The following is a 23,201-nucleotide window of genomic DNA, read 5'->3' as shown; positions in this document are numbered from 1 at the left end:
TTATATGATAGTCATCTTTTCACTCCAGCTCCTCAGAAAGGCTCCTATTTGGGTTTTAATTAAGACACGGGGAGAGTGTGAGGGAGCAGATAGGGTCTCACCAGCGGCCTCCCCGCAAACCGACGAGTTGGAATGGTCCAGATTCTGAATGAGCGTCCTGTTGGAAATAAATTGAGAGGAACAATTAGCAGCATTGAATAGTTTTGGATGAGCAAATTAAAACACGCAGACACAAATCATTAGGGAGTGTAACGGTTTGAAAAGGAGAAATCTGAGTCAGAGGCTTATTACAGCACATGACTGATTTTCATATTCTTTCTTAAAAAACTGGAAATGGTCTGTTTCCGTCAGAGCCGGAGCAATTTACTGACTGAGAAATGTCTTCATAATAGCTCCACATTCATCTTTGGTGATTTTGTTCAAAGCAAGTGTCATCACCTCAGGCTCAATGAATTTCTTTCAGAACATGAAGTATTATTTCTGTAGTTGCAGATCTTAGCTTTAGATCTACTGGTACTAATAATGAGTTTAATAAATTGCTAAGCCCATGAAAATAGGAAAAAAAAAAAGGAAAACGGCAAATAGCTCTGCAGTGGTGACATCATATCGAATCATACCCAGACGTGACGTTGTATCCAGGCGGGATGGCGATGCACTTCCTCCTGGCCCTGTCCCAGCCGCAATACGGATCTCGGGAAAGGATGCACTCCCTGCATGTGTCGCCATAGCGACCGCAGTCAGCCAGCGGCAGTCGCTGGACCTCCATCGCTGTACCGACGTATAGATGTCCCTACGGAGGAGAGGATGCAACACACAATGTTGCACTCAGTATTACTGGAATAAATCAGCCAGTGCAGCGTCATTATTCAAAACAGTCTGTCGTCTATTCAGGACGGCAGAGCCTCTGAAAGAGCTCTCAACCCAACACGGACCAGGGAAACACAGAACTTATGCCCTTAATGAGAGATTTCTGTTATATGGACGACATGACTGGAAAGGCATTTCATATTTTATGAAGACGAGTGTCAGTAATCTCAACTGAGGCTTTAAAATAGCCTCATTCGCCCATATGAGCAGATTCATTCATGTATTCATTTCATTAGAAAACCAGGAATTTATAAATCCATTTTGGCTCCAGTTCTCAGGTTTTTACAGTGGCTTCTTATCTGTCAAAGAATTGACTTTAAAATGCTGCTGTCGTTTTATGAAGCGCTGAACAGTTTAAGGCCAAAATGCTGATGTGCTGCGATGTCATGAACCGTCCCGACCCCTCAGGTCGTCTGGGACGGATTTGCTTTCTGTCCCCAGAGGCAGAACTGAACATCGAGAAGCAGCATTCAGAATTTATGCTCGGTTCAATGCAGTGTCAATTCATGGACACTGCAGCTCTGCTGCAATTCTCAATTCTTTTATTAAATGGAATTAGTTGTAATTTCTCACACTGCTATGTTACTTTCAATATTGTATATCGTAATAATTAACTTCTTTCTAAATGCCTCATTTTTTGTATTCTCATGTTGCTTTTGTAATTTGTCATATCTTTTTTATATCTAATGTAGAGCATGTTTGAATTCCCTTGCTGTTGAAATGTGGTATAAAAATAAACTTGTATTTCCTTGTACACGAGAAATGCCAAATTAAATGTTTTTCCAGTTTTCCCCATTATTTTAATGTAGAAAAAAGAAAAATCAAGATTCATTGTTTTAGATTCAAATTTCTAACGCTTACATGTTAATCACATTTTCTTTGTTCCCCCTTTTCCCTCCCTTGATTGAAGCTGGAGCCTGTTCACACCACAGCTACAAAACACTGCTACACTATAATTAATCTTGCGCGCACACTTGTGGTTGGGCCTGCGGGCTTCGTCAGCAGCGTGTAGAAACCCTGATTTCCCTCTCCAACACACACTACCCCTCTTACCTTCTGGGAGTCGATGGCCATGTTTAAAACGGGACCCTCGTTGTGAAACAGCGAGTACTGAGAAACGATGAAGACCCCCTCGCTGGTGTGAAGAACTTTGAGAACTTTGCCTTGTTCTGTGGAAATACAGAAGGAGAAGATGACACGTCTGTAGTTTTCTGGCCTCATCTGGAAGTGCCCACATACACAATCAAACACACACACATGTCCTTGGTGTCGGAGCGAGATTTCTGCATCATAGATTTTTCCTGTTTTGCAGCCCTTGTTGTGCTGTATTAAGTGTTTCTAAATTCATGGTTTTGACTTGGACGGCTTCCACTCTTCTCGAGGCAGGCAGGAGGCCAAAGGCAAAACGGAAGACTGGAGTTTTTACAGATTTTTTTTGAACAAACATTTGTGAAGGCAGAGCTTCTCCGGAAGGAGAAATACTATAACTGCACGTGTTTAACCTCGGTGGATGGCGCCAACACCGCAGTGCTGGTTAATACAACAGCGTAAATCAATCACCATTTGGATTCTGGGTCGTTTTTGTACCACTTACATCAGTGCTACATTGTTGTCCCTGTTTTTTTCTTTTTTAACAGAACTAAGGGAGCATTCAGTCCCAGGGCTTTTATTCCGGCCTCCGGCTGAGATCATTCCCATAGCAACAGCAGATGAGTACTATTTGACAGTCCGAGCAGATGGAAAAATCGATTGCCCATCTAAGAACATCGTACACAACATGAAGAATGAAATCTTACTAACTGGGCAAAGTGCAGTTAAACTACTCTGGGGCCCCAAAGGTTTGCACTAGTTTATTACCAATATTTGAGAATATGCATCACCGCTCCTTTCTTAATGTATTAATGTTTAATTGAATCACCACCCAGCAAATGTGTAGACTGGTGTATTCCATCATAGAAAAACTGAAAAAAGCAGAGTAGATTGAACAGGAGACATTGCAAAAATCTCACAGTGGGACCGTGTCTCCCAAATCAGTTCTATTCCTAAATTGTGTCTTTTTGCGTGGCTAAAGAACTAAAAGAAGAAACCTGCGTCACAACGGTCGGGAAAAGGAGGGGCAGTGAAAAGGTTTGCTGATAGACTGAGGACCGACAATGGACTACATGCACTAGGTTTCGTTACGTACTCCCGTTTCAGAACAATGCTGCTCGTCTGAGTTTTGTCACGAGTCAAAACAGATGAAGTTCTCAGAGCACTGCTTCGTGCCACTTTTTCCGGCGCCATCGAAATTGAATGGCGTTCTCATGGGTTTTCATGGGTTTCCGACCCATCCCGACCTAAGAAAAGACGTTGGCTGCTAAACATACGTTGGGATCATTTCTCTGTCACCTCTCACGCGAAGGTCTGCAGCAGACACTTGTGTGCCAATCAGCTAACAAAACAGCGCCATTGTTGAACCGGACCGGAGACAGTCGGGCAGTACTAAGTAGTACCCGGGAATGGTTGTGCAAGTAGCCCATACAGGGTGAAAGACTCCATGACAGCTTTATCAAGACTCAAAACATTGTTCAATTCATAGTGTTTTTACCAGTTTACTATGTTAATATAGCTTTCATGTGTAATTACAACTGGAAAATGTTCCAAAAAATTTTTTCAGAAAACCGCGTGCTAGCTATGACCGACTTGTGTTCGGTCTACGTATGTTTTTCTTCTTTAGTAAATTTTAAGTAAACTTTTGTATCTAACTTTTATTTGGGTGAATCATACCGGAAGCGGCTGACAACTTCTCTACTCTATTAGCACGAGCAGAAATGGCAGCATCCTCATAACCAACATTCGTATGTAACAGTAACTGACATGATGACTCCTCTTCTGGGTCATATTCATGCTCTTCTTCTACTTCTACTTCGGACCGAATCGTTTACGTCCGTGCATGGCGCGTCACGTTAAATATCGCTGCCGCAATGAATTGTGGGGCGTCTATATCTCCTTACTCTCACAAGGGAAGCTCCAGTGTACCCTATGCTGAAGGAGACGGGAAAGGGAGCATTGAAGCTCCTTTCTTATGCATGTAGAGAATCCGAACAGCTCTTATCATGGCTGCTGATCAAATTTTTTCCGGGTCACGTCAAGATTTAGGAAACTTAGCTTCTGTTACGATTCTGCCTCTGGACCTTTGTCTTGTCTTGGTCAGTGCTGCACAAATGCACATAAGGCACAATCACAGCTCCACGTCTGTGTAAATATTTGCTTCGACAGTGTTTCGGTCCAAATTATGGCCGTGTCATGAGTTTCTCCAGACTAAAAGCAGGTGCCGACTTCTTACATCTTTGTCATACTTTGCGCAGGTGGCCAATAGTGCGGTCTTGCATGCAACTTGATTTAGAAAATGCAGGGGGTCATTACTGTAGCTGTGATTCATCACTCTGTTTTGTGCAATAGGCGGATAGACAGCTAAGTGCAGCATCCCCCTCATATTAGAGGTCTTCGTTTACTCTGCTCGACATTTCTTCATAACCCAGACCCTTTTTTGGTTCCAAGTGTCTGTTTGATTGTCTTGAACGTCAGTGAAAATGTTCCCTCACTATTTGCACTCCCTTCAGTGATCTGACTCCGGACTTCTACTCTGTCCAAATGCTGCCCATGGTTCCTTGCAGGGAGACGTTCAAACCTGATTCGTATCTTGTCACATCTAAGATTATTTGACGTCCCCCACTGTGAAAATAGGATGACAGTGATATCTTTTTATCTCGCATTGCAACCTCCTCCATGAGGAGCTTTCTCATTTGTAATTAGGCTGGAAGGTTCTTGCTGTCACGAAGACTTCTTTTGTCCCGAAACTGCCTTGTCTCAATTTTTTCATAAACTTCTAATCTTTTCTTTTTTTGGAGTCAAAAAAAGAAAAGATTTCATATGATTGTTAAATCCTGTCTACAGCTATTTTCGGCTCTTCAATCAAACGAGTGGATCGGCACAAAGATAGCAGCGAGACATTCTGAGCGGAGAAGGGGTGACAATGCTGAACTCATGCAGCGACTGCCGAGGGAATCTGTTTTATAGTTTATTTATCCAGGGAGATTTTTTTTTACAGTAAACACCTTTTGCTACAACCTTTTTACATACAGTTACACTTACTGGCTAAAAGCTTTAACAGACTTTAAAGCTGTGCAAAAGATTTAAACTTGCCTGGGTTTTTTCCCAAGGTGCAACTTCTACACATTCACACTAATTTAAAATGTCATTCAAGTCCTCAGATCATATTTTCCCAGTTGGGCGCCACCTTGGTCTTCCTCTCTAACCATTAAGCTACTGTCACCTCAAATATCTCACTGTCTGAAAAGAAAATAACTTCTCATCTCAAATATTGAGTCATCTTGGAGCAGGCGGATGGCTCTGACATTTCTTCCATCCCGGAGGGAAACTATCTATTGGATCTCCTTCTTGACTGAATTGGTCGAAGCGGCTCCACGTCTTCTGCTGGTCAATCTGTCGGTGAGTTACCGAAGGAACAGACATTTTTCACTGCAACCAATTCTTTTGTTCTGTTTAAAACTGCTCGAGTTTCTCCTCTGTCAGTCAGACGTCTTGGGGCTTTTGAACTTCATTGGCCGTTTCTGTATTTTGGAATATACCCAGCTTTGTTGGCCAAATACTACTGGCCAAGACATTGAACATATTTTTAAATTGTATTCTGAACATATAAGAACAATGTTTGAACAGGGAAAATTATGGTTTGTTTGTGTTTGCTTTTCCGAAATCGCTTGCTGTCGCTTTAACTCTCTGCTCAATCAGATTAAGCAAAATCTGTGTGTTCAAAATCATTTTTTTCTAAAGACAATACAACATGAGTTTTTTATCAGTGACTGTATAAGTAAAGTAAGTCTTCCATTCCTGATACGCTGTAAGGGAAATTTTAGAAATGGCCATCTTGGTCAGACAGTCGGTCCACCAATTATATTCAGACTGAAATATCTCAACAGCTATTGGATAGATTATCGTGAAGGTTTGTCCTCAGAGGATAAAGCCAGTTTATTTTGGTGATCCTCTAATATTTCATCTAGTGCCACCAGCAGATCAAAATTTTTATTTATCAACCGAAATATCTCAAACTTTACGTGATGAATTGACATGAACCTGGTGCACATTGTCATGATGAGTTTTTTCCTCTAGTACCACAAAAAGTTGAGGGGCAGAGCCGGGTTTAAGCAGTTTACGGTTGTGTTTATTTGTGAATTGCTGCAACTTGTGGATCTGGCAACTTCTCCTCTTGCACCATCATCAGATCAAAATTTGACTCTGTCCAGGATTTATAATCGAATAGCTTGAGGACTAATGACATTCCCATAAGCTAAAGCTATTTTGTACCTAGCGCGAATTAGCAACTGTTAGCATTCTGACCAACAAAACATGGATGGGCATTATACACATGGTTACACATGCATGCATGAAAATGGTAAACATTTATCCTCTACACATCTGCATGCTGATATTTACACTGTAAGCCTTTTAGCCTGTTAGCATATAGCTGAGCGCACCCCTGTACCTACATACATCCTCAGAAAGATTCACCTAAAAAACAAACACTCAGGAATATTTTTTCATATTTCTTTGGAAAAAGAAGACTAGGAAAAACAGTCTCCTCATTATTACCAGTGAGATAAATGTGATGAAATAATGAGGTTGTGAGGGACTTTGGGGGGAAAAAAAAACTAAAATGATCTCCCAAAAAACCTGGCTTAGTTTTAGCTGCAACGTTATAAACATAATCCAGCATGGTGCTGCAGAGGCCAATCAGATGCATGCACATTACTGGTAGATTCTTTTACAACACGAACATTCTACTAATGACTTCAATTTGCCTTGCAAGCGGAGACACCTCCAGAGTTGCAAAATTCCATCTGATAAACCGATTACCCTTTGGACTCAGTATTATACTGTATTGCTCTAACCAGCCTCCCTGGATCACTGGCAGCAGAAGCACCAGGTCAAACAAATTATTTAAATGAGCGACATACAGTATTATATTTGTGTGTGTGTGTGTGTGTGTGTGTGTGTGTGAAAACGTGGACTCTGTAAAACTTTGGCAGAACCACTGCACTTTGAATCTGTTTTCAATGTGATATATATTAAAGTGCATTGGTGTTATGTGCATATATTCTGCTGGATTATCGACTGGCTGGTGATCATGAGGCAGATAAATGTATTTTGTCAAATCCTGTCAGCATATACACCTCACAGTGGAAGTCCCACCAAGACTATTTAGACACTCTACTTGAGCTTTCAAGTGTTGAGTGGCCATAGTGTTCACTCCGGTCTCTGAATGTGTCGCAGCTGGAAACAAAGCTTGAGTCTTTATTCCAAGACTTCAAGTCCCAAAAGTCTTTTTAGAGGCCCCCTCCAGTGAAAAAAGGGTTTTTCTTCAGTTTGTGTCCTCTAAAATGTCTGACATTGACTATAGGGACTTGTTACTATAGAGGCATTCTCACAAAAAAGAGTCTGCCAGTGTAAGCCAATGTGTGTGAGAGGGGTAAACGATGTTAAACAAAATAGTAGGCATAGCAGATTATTTTAATATACTTTAAAACGTGACTGGAGGGGGTCTTGAAAAAATAGAAAGAAACACTGGCAAGTAACTCATTGGCTGAGCAGTTTTAAAGATGGATTGCATTAAATAAACGGATTCAAAACAAATTTATTTAAATGTATTCCTCAATTTATTGTGTGTGCTTGTAACTTACAGAATAGAACTCATGCAGAAGCTCTGTAGCCTGCTCCTGATCTCTGCTAGAGGCTAGCTGCATTCAAAATTCATGTGATCACCACCTCAAGTCGTAACAACAACTTTACACGAGTTGCCGAGTTGCTGACGTCGTCATACACACAGAAACATAGCGGATGTTCAACTGTTCAGATATTCAGTTCTCGTCAGACTAAATGAACCATAGCAAACAGGACAAAGGCACCAGAGTTCATTCCAAGTGCACTTAATGGACTACGCATGAATTTGAGCTTTAACCGAGGGAGTCCTATTGAGGGTGAGCTCATCCCCTTCATATTTATTATTCCAGAACTCAGAGTGATATTGACTCTCCAGGGCAGCCATAGCAATATCAACTGTTGCCTTTCCTTGCACAAAGATTAACTGTGCGGTTTGTGTCTCCAAGCTCGTCTATCTCAAGAATATTTATTTGAATTTCCATCGCCAGCGAAGACTAATGTCCCGGGGCTACCCAAAAACGCCTCTGCTTCGATTTCACCGTCTCCGGTCACGAGGTGGACCCACTTCTAATCCCCCGATTGGTTTAGACTGTTCTAATGCAGCCATCCATCAAGATGAGCCGTCTATCTGTCTGCCCCGCTCACTAAAGATTGGATTGTTTTAAGGAGGCGGCTTCTCTCCGTCATTTGCAGAGATACGTGAGCATGTTTAAAATGAATCAGGCAGATTGATGAGCTTGAGTTGTTAAAAGCCTGTGAATATTTATAGCTGGTGTCCTAAAGTGAAGGTGATGCAGAACTGAACAGGGGGGGAAAAGGGAGTGTGATCAAAGCAGGATTCCAAGAGTTTGCATTTGTGTGTTTCTTTTCACAAATCAATGTCGCTGCCTGTTAAAATAAAACTAAAGACACAGGAAAGAGTCAGTCAGTGTGGAAAGGACAGATCTCCAGAGCAACTCCTTTCCCCCTGCTTGGACGACTGTGACTCATCTTTTTGGGCCACCAGAGATCTGTAGCTGTTCACCGCTCTCCAGCCTCTTCCTGTATTAGTGACACAGTTAGCAAAGCCCACAGCGAGAGGCCACAGCATAGTTGTTTTTTTAATGTGCTAAGAACAGAAGCGACCCAGTTCAGCCTGACGAATGACAGGCACATATGAGCCAAGGAGCCCTGCTCGGAGGGAGGACTTCAGAGCAGTGAGACGCTCCTATGAGCATATGACTTGTGATGGTTGCCATAGTAATCTCCATGAGGCACAAGGCAATTTTTTGAGTAACTGCTGTGGGCACAGTAGCACCTCAGCATCGCCGCTTTGACCAAAACGAGACCGTTTTGTGACGTCCAGGCATCATTTGAAGGGGTTTTAAGCCGAGCACACTGTGTCCATTTTACTCATTTTCTACAATGCAGTGCTCAAATCAAGAAGTGTATGTTTCAACCATGCATTTGACTATTTTACTGGTTTTGCCTTTTTTTCCTTGGTCTTATTTTTGCATTTATGACCATGATATCCTCATCTGATTAAAACTTCTTACAAGAACAACCTCATTGCATAGAACAAGGCCACTTTGAAGTCCAGGAAAGTAACGCGAGAAGTCCATCACTTGTAAACAAGTGCTCCATGCATTTTTCCATATTAACAATGAAACGGTCAGTTGAACCCACAGAGAAGCTCTGCACAGCTTTTCGGCTTTGGCCAGGGCTCGTGGGATTTGTTTTACAATTTTCAACTGTCTCGTCCAGTCTCATCCAATTTTCATCCACCCCCATTTCCAGCAGCAGCAGCAGCAGCAGCAGGAAGCTGTTTTCGGAGGATCAGCTTTGATATACCAACTGCATAGCATATTCAGCAGTCAACATCAGAAAGACAAAGTAAGTGACTAGCTGTGGATGAAAAAAGAACATCCTGATAAAAAGCCAGACAATACCATTGCTCTGGGACAAAAACCAGATTGAAAAGAAGACAAGAACTCCAGTGGGACGATCATGTCGCTCCATGTCGCCTGGATATAAATAGGCAGTTACTTGCTTAATCTTGAAACACAAAGACAATATTGTGCCATTGCAATTTGCTGGCAGCTTCAACACATTATATTACATAACATTCAGTTTGCTGAAGCATTTGTCCAAAGCGACTTACAATCATCGAAGCAGGTAGCATTAAGTGCCTTGCCGAAGGGCCCACACTGGGACGACCTGGAGTCGAACCTTCGGTAACAAAGACAGCAGTGTAACCCGCTTTGCCGTACCCACAGACCCGTCCAACACCTGACCACTATAATGAGCCACAACCCACAGAGTTTAGGCAAAAGTTAGGATTCGGGTTAAAACTGAAGTGATTGGGGACCGCCGAGGTTTGTGTGCTGTCTGCGGCCAGGGCTGCAGTACGCTGAGGCCACCACGTGTTTGGGATGCAGGTAGCGATGGACGAGAGTCAAGACAGCACAAGGGAAGGTGACAAAAGGCTCAGCTATCTTTTGTCTTTTTTGAAACAAAGTATCAAGCCACCATGACGCCACCCGTTGGTTTGTGAAATGCCATTTTGAAGCCTTGAGTTTAGCATTTTCGACCAGCGCCATCTTGATTTTTTGCAACCGGACGTACAGTAGGAACGGGGTGTGGGTCTGACTGAGAGCTCGTCCACTGCACGCCCACCTACACCAGCAACCATGCACCGATTGGAGAGACACGGCTGTCACTCACGCTGTGTCCACACTCCAATGCATATAATGCTTTGTTGTCTATTTTCCGATTGAAAAGGATTAAAAAATAGAGATTTCTCATAGACTTCTATATATACAACCAGTGGAGTCACCCTCTACTGGTCAATACAGAGAATACAGGCTTTTTTACGCCACTTTTAATATACAGTCTATGTTTCTGTTGCACGTCTTGCAAAGACCTCTGCTAAACATGATTCTCGCTTTACATCGCAGTGAGTCAAAGGACGTTAATGTGCTGATTGCTTGGAATAATGTCAAACAGCTGATGTGTGATCACAAAACGTAAACATGCATACACACACACACACACACACACACACACACCTGTTCCAAGGTACAGGACGCTGTAGTGCTCTTCATTAACTGCCAGGACGATGTCCGCCACCGCGTGTGTTATCTGGTCATCTGAGGGGAGGTCAAGTGGAGCCACGCCGACAGGCCGGATGACATCCTCAATTTCTGGGTGGTATCTGATAACCCCCAGGTTTTTGAGGTCATTGTGGCCTCCTGCTGTCGAGTTTTTGCGGACACACTGTGAGGAGAGGTGATGTGATCGATTCAGACCAGGCTGGGGACTTAAATAAACGAAACGCTCAAAATTGCTTCTCATCCCTTTTGAAAGTAGCACTTTTGGGCTTCTGAAACAAAATGCTGACATTTTTTTTTTCTCAGTCCTTTTTTTTCCGTTCGCTGTAAGAAAGTAAAAAGAACAAATCTTTTTGGGGTTTTGTCTTACCATGCCAGGGCGACTGCCAATAAATGGGTTGCTGTAGCCCTTCAGTTTACTTGTAGAGAAGGCCTGGTCAATATCTTCAATGGAGTAGGCACAGATCACGGTTCTGCCCCTGAACAATGGCAGACAGAACACTAATTACATCCGCAATGAAAGCAGGGAAAGTGTCTAAGAGGTACATGCGGGGGAACAGCAAGAAATTACAGGTCGACTCAGGGCCCTAAAACCTACGTTCTAGTTTCTCTCCATTTTGTTTTGACTGTGTGTTCAAACAAAAAGTACAAGACAAGATGAGAAGGAGAGAGAGACAGGCGCTAAATAACACAAGGACCTGGCGTCCAGTCAGGGCCTGGACTGCAACACACACACACACACACACACACACACACACACACACACACACACAACAGTCAAAGCATCTGTCATGAGTCAGTCTTTACACTAGATGTTTTGGGTGAATCAACACAAACAGCCCAGCAGTTAAATTCATGGGAATGAGACAAATCCCTTTTCCTTTCTGTCTGTGTGCACCGTTACTACTTCACTCATGACAAAAAAACGACAAAATCAAAAGAAAAGAGATTGCAGGAAAGAATTTGAAAGAAAATACTAAAGTTTGTGCAGTTTTTTTTTATTCTTCCTTAATTCACTTGTAAAACAACTGTTCTTTTTTCTCCCTGTCAAAACTCTCACAAAATTTTCAACATTTAATCCAATACTTTGTTAAACCTCTTCGGAGCAGAGCTGTGCACCCACACACACACACACACACACTCACCCACACACAGACACAAACACACACTGAGGGCAGAATATCCAGAATTCAATTTAAAATAATTTTCATGGACATATATTTGTGAATGTGTGTTTGAATAGTGATTTTATTTATAATCCCAACTTTTATTTTCGGTATTGTAAATTGTCCCTTGTAAACTGTTCTAATCAAAAAAAATGTTACTTAAGGGCAGAAGGGAAATTAATGTTAAACCTTTCTGGATTCCAGTGTTGCTATCTCTCGCTTGGAATGGGTCATTGGGTATTGATTAAAATAATACTACGTGTAAAAGCACACGCCTCCATGGAGTCACCTTTATAGTATGAGACTTTGATTTTGACCGGGCTCTGGCTGTAATGTGCGTTTGAGTGTGTTGCGAATTTCTGCATTTTGGTCATGCAGATATGACCAGAATGCAGACTCTTGTTAATCCTTTCAACTCTAACGGGTCAAATCTTTGACAGGACAGGCTGTCATCCGTATTTCTTTAGGTAAACTATTAGAATCAAACGCAATGCCCTCCTGCAGGAACCTGCAACACAATCTTTATTATCAGATGTATGACTGCAGCGACAATTATCTGGCAGATTGTCATTCCCGGTTACATTTGAAATGAAATGCAAACCGACGCCGACACAAGATTCTTTCTCTCGACATCTGATATCATGAGAAACGCCACGTGTGTCTTCGCGAGTAGGTGCTGCTGCTGCGCGGGTGGACGGGTCTCTGTTTTATTCTTTGAGTGTTCCGTTGGTTACACTGCGGAGGGAGACTCACCATGCGTTGGAAAACAGGCCATACATGACCCCGGCTCTCTTGTCCTGCGCCGTCAGCACCACGGCCTGCTTCAGGTTGTTGTACTGCTGCTGAGTGTTGCCGGCGCCGCACATCACCCGGGCCTTCATGAAGGTGGTCCACGAGTCTGCCAGCAGGGCTTTAATGCCCCCTTCGTCCACCTGGACATAATAACGTACAAGAATTTCACAATAAAGACAACATTTTACAAACCGTGTGTTGCTTCAGTATCGCTTAATGTCCCTTTAACTCAGGACGCCAGGACCCCCTTTCCATTCCTTTTAGCAATATTCATTACTTGATGTCTTGCTTTTGACAACTGATTAAAAAAAGGGTCCGGTTCTGTCAGAGATTTCTTCCTGTTAAAAGGGAGTTTTTTCTCTCCACCGTCGCCAAGTGCTTTGCTCATTCTGGGATTTGTTGGGTTTTCCCTGAAATATTGCAATATTGACCTCCCTATGTAAAGTGCCTTGAGACAATGTATGTTGTGATATGAAATTATACTAAAATTTTATTGAATTGAATGGAAAAACACCTGTTTGTCAACCAGGAAGTACAGTAGAGAATAAACTACCAGTAACCTAACACCTTGCTGCACAGTATGTTTCATCTTCAGTCAGAACATTTCGGGGTTTGTTCAAACGGTGAAGCATCCAATCCTTGAGTCCATTTCATCAGAAAATCATTTAAAAGCAGTGGTTTTCTTTTGAAGCATCACACGCATCCAGGCCTCTGAAAGAAGCGCAGAACGCACTCTAATAACTTAGATATATGCAATATGCGGAGAGGTTGTAAGTGTAGACTAAAGAGTCGGAACAACCTCCAAAACTCATGCAAAATCCTGGGATTACCCAAAAGACCAAAAATAATCCGGCATGCGAGTGTGATATATATATATATATATTTTTTTTTTACCGTGCAGATTCGACCGATGCGGGCCCTGTACGGTTCCTCGTCCACTCTGGCTGTCTTGTTGAGCTCACTGAAGAAGAAGTAGATCTCCTCCTTGAACTTTATCGAGGACGGGATTATGGCGGCGCCAGCAAACTGGGGATCTGAGTGATGAGATCAAAACCCGTCCTGTGAGATTCTGTCACTTTCATGTCTTTAAGACACCGCCTAGCTTAAGCAGTATCATCTCCTAGTATGGTATCATTTCATAAAGGGAGTCCAACTGCTGTCTTATTTTGAGGAATACTGCTAGTGTTAAACTGAATATAAAAAAGGATAATGTGAGAATAAATCAACACAGGCGAAAATACCGTATAAAATATGTTCCTGATGTGTATTTTACTGGCAGTAAATAATATCACACGATCCATGACGGTGAATGCAACGCTCCTCTGTGGTAATGATGGCGGACGATTTACATGTGAGTATCACCCACCATCTCCATATTCATTAGTCTTAAGCGGTGCGGTGTCTGCATGACTCCCTTCCTCCTACTCACTCAGCAGCCAAATGTTCTCCGTCTTCAGGAGCTTCTGGGAGCCGACCGTACGCCGGATTGAGCCGGCGTGACCTCCCACCGAGGACATGGCGGAATACAGACTCCCATCTGAGACGAGGAGGAAAAAAGACGAGGAGGCAGAAGAGAAGGGGGGAACGGTCGGCACGCACAAAAAAAAGGAAAGGCAAACAGTGAGTGTGATGGATGGGTACAAGGTTCCGAGGGAAAGCAATAGAGATCGGAGTGACACATAAGAGAGCAAGACACAGAGAGGGAACTTTAGACTCAAAGGGGACGAGGGAGAAAAGGAGGGCGAGAGCGAGGAAGACATCGAGGCAGAACAGCTGACTGCATCGACGAGCAGCCGCCAATAACAACATTCCTAGAACCCTATTAGAGCAGCAATGCAGAGGGGAACCGCTCGAAATCGCGGCAGCAACATCTTAATTAGAAACTGATTGTTATTAGAACGCTGCTCATTTCACACAAGGGGACGGCTCGTTGCCTCGGCAATCGATCCCCATCTGGAAAGGCGCCCTGCAGCGCGAGCTATAACCTCGGTCTAATTTCGGAGTGCCTCTACAAACAATCCGTCTGCATTAGGGGGGTTGAGCAAACAGGACGGTTTGTCCGTCCCCTCGTCATGCGCTGTGCCTACGGAACGGTCGGTTCCGTTTGAAACATCTCCATTTGGTTAATGTGGCCGTGCGCTGCTCGACAATCGCACAATTAGGGAGTTCCATCCCACGTGGAGAGGTGTCAGGAACGAAATGCCTCACATGGACCCCCCTGAATCACTCTCACATCACGAAAAAAAGCAAGGAGGAAGTTTGTTGCCGGCAGGCAGGGAATTATGCATCACTTCCATTATGCTGTAGTGCATTCAACCGCTCTAGCTGTTGCTGAGTGGCAAAACATGCCCATCAGGGCTGCTTTCTATCGGCAAAGTTGTTCTACTGGGAGAAAAACAATAGATATCTTGAAAAGGCAACTGCCGTCTGCACAAACAGTGACTCGTGCGGTATTCCAGACAGTCTGCGCATTGTGAACTGTGGTCAGATATTGAGTTGTCTGACCACCATATATATAGTATGCATTGTACCGCGACACTGGGGGTATCAAAACCTGCAGGGCACCAACATGCAGTAGATGCATGATCTTATTTCAAAGAATTTCTCAGCCCGATATTACTTCACAGTACATTCTGGTTTTCTGTGGGAAAAATCACCTATCATTTTAAAAACAGTTTGTCTAATTAAAATACATCTCTCTGTTTGTACAGACAGTTGTATACCATCTCTATATTAGCAACGTTTCCCATGTTTTCTTCTTAATCATGTGAAGGGCAGATTTGAATCCCTGCTGATGCTGCATTTGACAAACGACATTTGTCAAATGTGGTACAGCACAAGAATAAAAAACAATATAATGAATAAAAACAGCTGGCTGATCGTCTTTGGGTTTTATTTGGCCCATGTTGTTACTATTTCGGATGGTTCCACATGCCACAGGGGGTTATCATATGGTCTACCAGTGTTTCGCCTGCCATGAATGCACTCAATAGCTTTTGTCTTAGAAATGATTGTACCGGGTTTAATTCTGTGAAGGATGTTTTGATGTAACACCGAACTCAACATTTACTCCAAAAGCAAAAGAATCAATTTAAAAAAGGGGTTGAGTTTTAGGTCTCGTTCGAGGTAGAATATATTAAAACAAAGCGCCACGTGATTAATGAAAATCTGCTAACACGTCGAACAGTCTCGCGAATTGTGAGGTACTTTACATACAAGCACTGACTCATTTGCGAGGTTGTGAATAGAGGCTGATAGGAGACAGATCGCTCCTGGGAACCAGGCGCTCGCCAGTGTCACTCGACTGCTCCTGACAATGAGCGAAGTCAATATTAGCTTTGCTCAAGTATTAGACGTCTGAGGAAGTTAAACGCCAGCTATCTGATGCTGCTGGTTCCCGGGTGCGAATGTTTCACAACTGTTTCTTCCTCCGTTGATATTAAAATCGTGAAGAATTGGATTTGGGTTTTATTTCTACTTCCCGTCAGAAAGTTTCTCCTGGTTTTACTGCTGCGGGAAGACATTCACTTTTCCTCTTGCTGCTGTTACCTGCAAGCAAGCTGATGGACCTCTGGGAAGGGTACGGGGGTGAGATGTCAGAGGCCGACGCTATCTGCCCGCTGCCCTGGACATCAGTCAGCACGGTGTCATTTACCTGCAGAGGGATGAGACAGCCAGTTTATTACAGGCATGTGTCTTTGCACATCATATATCTTATTCATATGATGAATCTCATTTTTCTATTACAAGACACATGATCTCTTTTATTCATTTTCAACTTATCACTAGGGGGCAAATCTTCATGACTGAGTAGAATGGCAATAAATAACTCCCAGACTTCATCTCACCTTAGAAGACATAAGCTAGAAAAAATAAATGAATACATTCTGAGGGCAACTCATTTTGAGAGTGTTCAGGCTTGAGTTGACGGAGCCACAGCAGCACGCAATAAGGGGGAGACGTTTGCAGTGCGGCAGAGAAAAAATTGTGGCAGCATTTCAAGGAGCTGCTCTTAAGAATCTCTTACCAGCATCCAGCACCTCGGGCTCCCGGCATTTGTTCCGCATACCACGAACGTGTCGTTTACTTTCTGAATGACGGTGATGAAATTATCACACTCCAGCTGCGAGAGACAGAGAGCGTGAGTGAGACAACGAGAGAGCGACAAAGGCAGGAAATGAGGTAGAAACGGGAAGGGGGAGGGGGGGGAGAGGGCCGAGAAACACACACAGATTGGGAGAGGGATTAAAGATGCAGAGAGACAGCGAGGCACAAGAGGAAAAAACAAATTGGAGGGCATCTGGAAGAGTGATTAGAGAGGACGAGACTGCACAAAGGGAGAGACAACACAATGCAACCACCAAGGGATTGAGCAAACCAAACAGTGGAGGAGAGGAGGGTGGAATAGAGCGACAGAGAAACAAAGCAAGATTACAACAGAAATAATAACATTGCCAGTGGAAAAGCGAATTGCACCGAGAGGGAGAGAGAGAGATTCGAGAAAATGCTCTGGATATTTTTTTGGCAGCCGGCGCAGTGGAGGGTTAGCACTGCAATACTTAATATACGTCACTTATTCATTAAGTGCAGACTGCTTTCCCTGAGACGTTACTGAATGGAGCATGAAAATGAACAGCAAAATGATGGGTTCAGTTTGTGGCAGTGAATCTGTACAAAGTGCCCTTTTAGAAAACAATCAAATCCCAAATTCTGACGGAAGCGAAAAAACCGAAGTACACCGCTAAATCCAAAAAGCAGCACCAGAGCCTGTGTAAGTGTGTAGGTGGATATGTGGGAGGTTCCGTAGGCCGAATATTCGTATTTTTATCATTTTTTTATTATTTTGTGTATGCACGTTTGTATGTTCATATACTTCTGTTCCCCTGAGCAATGGTTTGAGTTTGTGCATTTTTGCAACAGGTATCCACGCATCTTCACTTCTTTATGAGTAGAATGAAGGCTACGGATAGGTCTGAGGCGGTCATATGTAATCTGTGTTAGGGTTTATTTAAAATTAAGTTTATTTTAACAATATTATTTCTGATTAGCGCCTGGATTTTCATCTGAAGCATAATGTTGTGTTGATGTGCTGCTCTCTGGGCTTTTAAAGTACAATGCAATCCATAGAAATAACATCCATATTTAATGATTCTGCGCCTTCTTTTTTATCAACTGTAATCATTATCTTTCCCAAATTTGACACCAGGTTTTAGTTGCCTAACCCCAACCATACCCTAATCTTGACCATACTGTATTGCTACAATGGACACATGTTGTCAAAACTGAAATAAGTTAGCATGGATGCAATTAAGCTGCACAATCCATGCCAACAGAGTTCAGTTTTAAAATTGAACTCTGGCAATTTGTTGGAGAATTGCACTTCAATAACGTTGGGGGTCTCGAGGGGAAAGCAGGAGAATGCCATCATATAATTCACGAGTCTTCATTCCAAGACCCACGTTTGTTGTGTCAAGAATACTCAATAGAAGCCACTAAAAGTATTCAATTGAGTACTTTTCAAAGACTTGACAGAGTTTATATGGTAAACCATTATATGGTTAGAAGGTGGTTAGAAGAGCGCATACCTCTGCCAAAACCTGAGTGCTACACAAGTTGGAAAAAGAGTCTCACTATCAGATCAGGTGTGCAATGCTACCTACGGTTAACCTCCTGTCTCCATCTCACAAACCCTGTGGCTGTCTATCACTGAGGGATGCTGCCTCATGTCCTTCATTCTCCTTCCAAACCGCATGTGCCTTATTGGAGAAGATTTACTGCTTCGCTCAGAACGTTCTCATTTTGCACCATCTGCCCCTGCCAGACTCTTCACTCGTTGGAGCCGTCAGCTCCGTTTTGTGTGGGGGAGAAACTGCCATACAGTAACGCTCGTTTTAATAACACAACTGTGGTGGGTTTCAGCTCAGTTGCGGGTGACAAGACGGAAAGGGGCACCCAGATCAGGTAACAGGATTTCCAGCCCCATCTACAGAAAGCTAACTGCTGAAAAAAATCTCTTATTTTTCAAAGTTTTCAAACCCCACTTCTCTTTAAACCGCCTGCCCACAAGCCGATTATATAGATGAGAATTTAAACTTCTGAAAAAAAGAAGCAATTCATGCAACAATTTTCAAAGGATGCAGAAGCAGTCTTAAGCCAATAGTCAGAGAGGAAGAAAGTCTATCCAGCAAAAAAAAGGGAAATCTACCAAATTACTACTGAATAGTAAAGAACCATAGAGGTTGTGACATTGAACAATCTTTATTGAAAAGGGAATGCTCCAGAATATGAGCCCTTATTAATGAACCAGCTTCCAGTCTGTGTCAGGGAGGCAGACACCCTCTCCATATTTAAGGTTAGACTTAAAACCTGCTCAGGTGTTTACTGAACCATCTCTTTGTAATGCTGCTATAGGCCTAGGGTGCGGTCGAATTGTCCTTCCTGTCTACTATTCCTATCTACTAACCATAGACCTCAGTGGAAAACGTCATGAGGTCAAGGAAAAGTTGTAAAGTAGGATTCATAGGACCTAGGAAAAGTCAACAGCGTTGCTCAGAGAGAACCTCAGCGGCTCCATCAGCATTTTCAGTGTGTTTTACCACCGTGTGACATCAGATGTCAACGATTCATAGGCAACAATAACTTACATGATGACATGCGTCTCTTCTGGGTCATATTTATACTCTTCTTCTATTTCTACTTCTACTTCGGATTGAATCGTTTACATTTGCGCATGGCGCGTCACGTAAACATCGCTGCCGCAATGAATTGTGGGGCGTCTATTTCTCCTTTCCTTTCACCTAGGAAGGTCCAGTGTACCCTATGCTGAAGGAGAGAGGAAAGGAAGCATTGAAGCTCCTTTCCTATGCATTTAGATAATCTGAACAGCTCTTATCATGGTGCTGAGGAAGTACTTCCGGGTCACTTCAAGATTTAGGAAGCTTCCTATGCAAATTTGACAATTCGATTGTACCCCCTAGACTGCTCGGGGAACACCCATCATGCATCTCTCTCTCTCTCTCTCCCCCATTTGACGTCTGCGATGGGCACAGGGAGCTGCAGAACCCAACCCAGGGTGAGTCAGAGAAAATAACTTTGTATGATAGCCCATCTTTTCTTTTATATTTAGTGTCGGCAAAAAATATTGTCATACATTTCTGACTCATAGTTGGCCCAAATTAGCTCGGAGCAAAAACTTTGCTTATTTTCCAACTTCACACAAGCACGGCCCTATGTTGATATGGATTTTACAAGTTCTTCCTTCCTTTAAAATTCCCATGTAAACACATAGAGATACTGTTTTAGTTGAGCACTTGGATAAGTGACAAATATTTCCTTTTTTCGCAATTAGGCAAATGCAAAAATTGACCCTTGGTATAAATGGAAAATCAGTTTCAACGGTTGAGTTAATTTCCTCTTATTACACAACTGCATCAAAGTTGATATGGAAATGGGTTAGGTCATTGATGTAAAGTTATTTCAAATGGTCTTTGAATAACCAGATATCAGATTCTCTTGCCAAGCACAATCTTTTTTTCTCATTTAGATTTCTTGATTTAACCTTCACTGTACCCTGCACTTCTTCCACTGAGCACATTTAACCAGTCAGTTATGAAATCCTGCCTCTCCATGGAATCTCAGGAAATTATTCATTGAAATTATCAGCAGCTCACTCATCTGTACATTGTTTGATTTGTGTCTTTAGAGGGGATGTTGTCCCCTGGTTAATTTTATCTCATCTGCATGAATTAGCATTTTTTTATTTCCCCCTCTACCAAGGAGGTAATGTTTTCACCCCTGTCCATTTGTTTATTTGTCAGCAGGATTAGGTGAAAACTGCACAACTGATGTCCACGGAACTTGGTGGAAGGATGACACATTGTGACAAGAAAGAATCGCAGATCCAAGAATGTTATATCTCTTCCTTTAACATAACAAGACAGGGTGTTTGTGACATTTTCATTATTTTCCTAGGGAATAATTCGAGGATTTTATGAAAAATTTGAAAAAACAGGCATATTTAGGGAACTGATATCAGTGACTGTTAATCATGAATAAAATCTGGATCTGATTAATTTGATTAGTGTTTTTATGAACCTATCATTCTTCTGCAATGGAGCTCTGCATTGTTGTGTTGTCTTAGCTAAGAAGGCTTGATTGACTTAAAGGAACCGTTGGGCAGATGTGTGGGCTCTACTGTGCCATTCTAGCTCCTATATGTTTTCACTGTGTTCATTTGACAGATTCAGTCTTTTAAATCCGAGCAAAAACGTAACTTTGTCTGAGCTACTGAAGTGAAATTGAACATTGTAGCGCTTACTTCACTACAGTGCAACTGCAGATGATGGTGGTTATGAGAGACAGAATGATGGTGGGGATGATGATGGTGATGATGATGATGATACAGAAACGGAGGAGGGGAATGCGTTGCACAGCTGATGGTGGTGCCGACGGTGAAGATGTGCTTCTACCTCGAGTGGCGCAGCCTTTGCCTTGCAGGTATCAATTGCAGTCTGATCAGATGCCGCTGGGATCTGTGGGAGGAAGGACTGTTTAGTTTGTGCCAAGGTTTTTCACACAGCTGCGCTTCAGCATGAAAACAGTGACCCTGCTGCTTGCTTCGAGAACACAGTCCTCGTAGAAAACATTTTGTTGATTTTCCTGCATTCCGAGTTATTTTGTGATCATTGTGAGATATACATGATATACATGTTTTGCTGTTGCTTTTCCTCAACCGGGCACTTCACGTTTCCCAGCATTTCTTTCAACAAATCCTCAAAGTAATGAACTTGTCACTGTAGGTACATGTAGGTTGAGAGAGCAATAGAAAGTGACGTGCACACAGTTTTGAATGAAGTTATCATTCTGAGACAACTGCTGAGCAGTAACTCACCAAAGGTCAGTTTTTTCCTCCATTGCAATGTTTTATAATTGAGTTTACTGACCTTTTAGAGTGGAAATTTAATAATTTCCCCTATTTTCTGTCAGATGTATAATGTTACAATGTCACATGTACATTTTTTTATGTGACTAAAGGTCAGGCCTCAGGCTGCTCTGAATGCTTAGTATCCAATGTCCCCCCCTCCAAATTCATAAACAGGCTCATGTCAGTTTTTCATGGATTTTTTTCATAAAGTAATCTGATAAGCACAGCTACTACTCAGGCAACACGAGTAGTATTATAGGCCTTTAATATGCCACTACCCCAGCACATGAATATCCAACAAGAATAAAAAAAATCTTGCTATTTGCAAACAGTGGAGGAGAGGAATGTGGTCCGGGTGAAGAAGGCGAGGGCTTGGCAGACGGTGAACGATGAACTTGGACGCTAGCTAGCTAGTAAGCCCAAATTAGCACAACCACTATGCGTAGTTTTGCCATCGGTATTCCTCTCTGCCTTTTTTTCATTCAGCAGTTCATGTTGACCTGGTAGCACCTGGTCCCCCTCCCATGCCGGAGGTCACAGGTTCGAAGCCAACCAGTGACACCTGATCGAGTCACCCCCCTCGTGTGGAGTCTCACAATGGAAAAAAGATGTAGCTCGAAATGGAAAAAATAGGCCAACTTTAATAATAAATATGTACCTCTACAATTGTAGAACATCAAAAAAGAAGTTTGGAGGAGACTAAGAATTGTTGTTAGATTTTAAAATTGTCGTTGTTTTCTTCTCCCAAACTAATCCAGATTGAAAGTAACTCAGCCTGACAAAACGTCACTTGACAGTGTGAGTGAGACAAACACACCATTTAAACATAAGAAACAGTCCCTCAATTCCAAAAACATCACAAATCGCTAATTGTGTCGTTATGTCGACACTAAGGGAAACGCACCACCAAGCCTGCAATCGCTTGAAAAAAAATAGGACATATAGATATAATTTGGAAGAAACACCAGGTTTATGGTCTCTTTGATTTGTTAAGCTAGACAGTGCTGACACTGTGGACCACACACTGTGTCACCGAGAGCCTCTGTTGACACCATTAGCTCAGCGAATGATGTTTTCTCTCCTCACAGAGAGGGAAGTAAGTATAGCCCCATTAATGTATGCATGACCCGGCCTCCTCGGCCTTCACTGGATCTCAGCTGCTGAACTGGGTCAGCGGCAGGCCAGTTGTCTCATCTCTCTCTGCCCTCACTGGTTCACTTTGTCGCCCTCTCAGCAGGAGGGAAAACTATATTTGCTGTCATCCCACCCAGTCTTTCGAACAGCAATGGGGGGGAGGCTTTATTTTTAAAAGTTATTAGACGCAGTGGCAGCATAGTTAGTTTGCCACAAAGTTAAAAAATGTACTTAAACACACCTCTAAATATTAATGATTGACCACAAAAGTCCTTATCAGCACGTCTCACCATTGGGCAGACATCTTGGCAACGCCACCATGCAGTTATTTCAGGCAGACAAGCTCTTGTCTATGTGAATGGGAGGAGAGTAATCTTCAATGGCCACCAGCACATAAAACCTATGACTACAATCTGTCAAATCTGATGAAAAACATTTTCAAATATTTGATAGCTTTGTCGCAAAATGAGGTTTAAACGTTTTCTTACCAACTGCAATGGGAGAGTGAGGGAG

The 23,201-nt window shown here is 42.6% G+C and overlaps 1 protein-coding gene across 1 annotated transcript in view; it reads right to left on the bottom strand.

Annotated features, from left to right (window-relative positions):
• The window catches only part of si:ch211-113g11.6 (uncharacterized protein LOC559008 homolog), a 37,231-nt gene that overhangs the window by 5,523 nt on the left and 8,507 nt on the right, over positions 1-23,201 (bottom strand). Inside the window, exons 3-13 of the mRNA XM_035608288.2 lie at positions 21,100-21,162; positions 16,659-16,754; positions 16,181-16,286; positions 14,061-14,168; positions 13,526-13,665; positions 12,593-12,771; positions 11,044-11,152; positions 10,632-10,839; positions 1,921-2,036; positions 618-790; positions 102-157 (exon numbers count right to left, since the gene is read on the bottom strand). Coding sequence (XP_035464181.1) covers positions 102-157; positions 618-790; positions 1,921-2,036; positions 10,632-10,839; positions 11,044-11,152; positions 12,593-12,771; positions 13,526-13,665; positions 14,061-14,168; positions 16,181-16,286; positions 16,659-16,754; positions 21,100-21,162 — 1,354 coding nt within the window. The remainder of the gene's footprint in view (positions 1-101; positions 158-617; positions 791-1,920; positions 2,037-10,631; positions 10,840-11,043; positions 11,153-12,592; positions 12,772-13,525; positions 13,666-14,060; positions 14,169-16,180; positions 16,287-16,658; positions 16,755-21,099; positions 21,163-23,201) is intronic.

This window comes from Scophthalmus maximus, chromosome 10 (genome assembly GCF_022379125.1).
Source record: "Scophthalmus maximus strain ysfricsl-2021 chromosome 10, ASM2237912v1, whole genome shotgun sequence".
In the NCBI taxonomy this organism is placed as follows: Eukaryota; Metazoa; Chordata; class Actinopteri; order Pleuronectiformes; family Scophthalmidae; genus Scophthalmus; species Scophthalmus maximus.
This window is presented reverse-complemented; position numbering and strand designations above follow the sequence as displayed.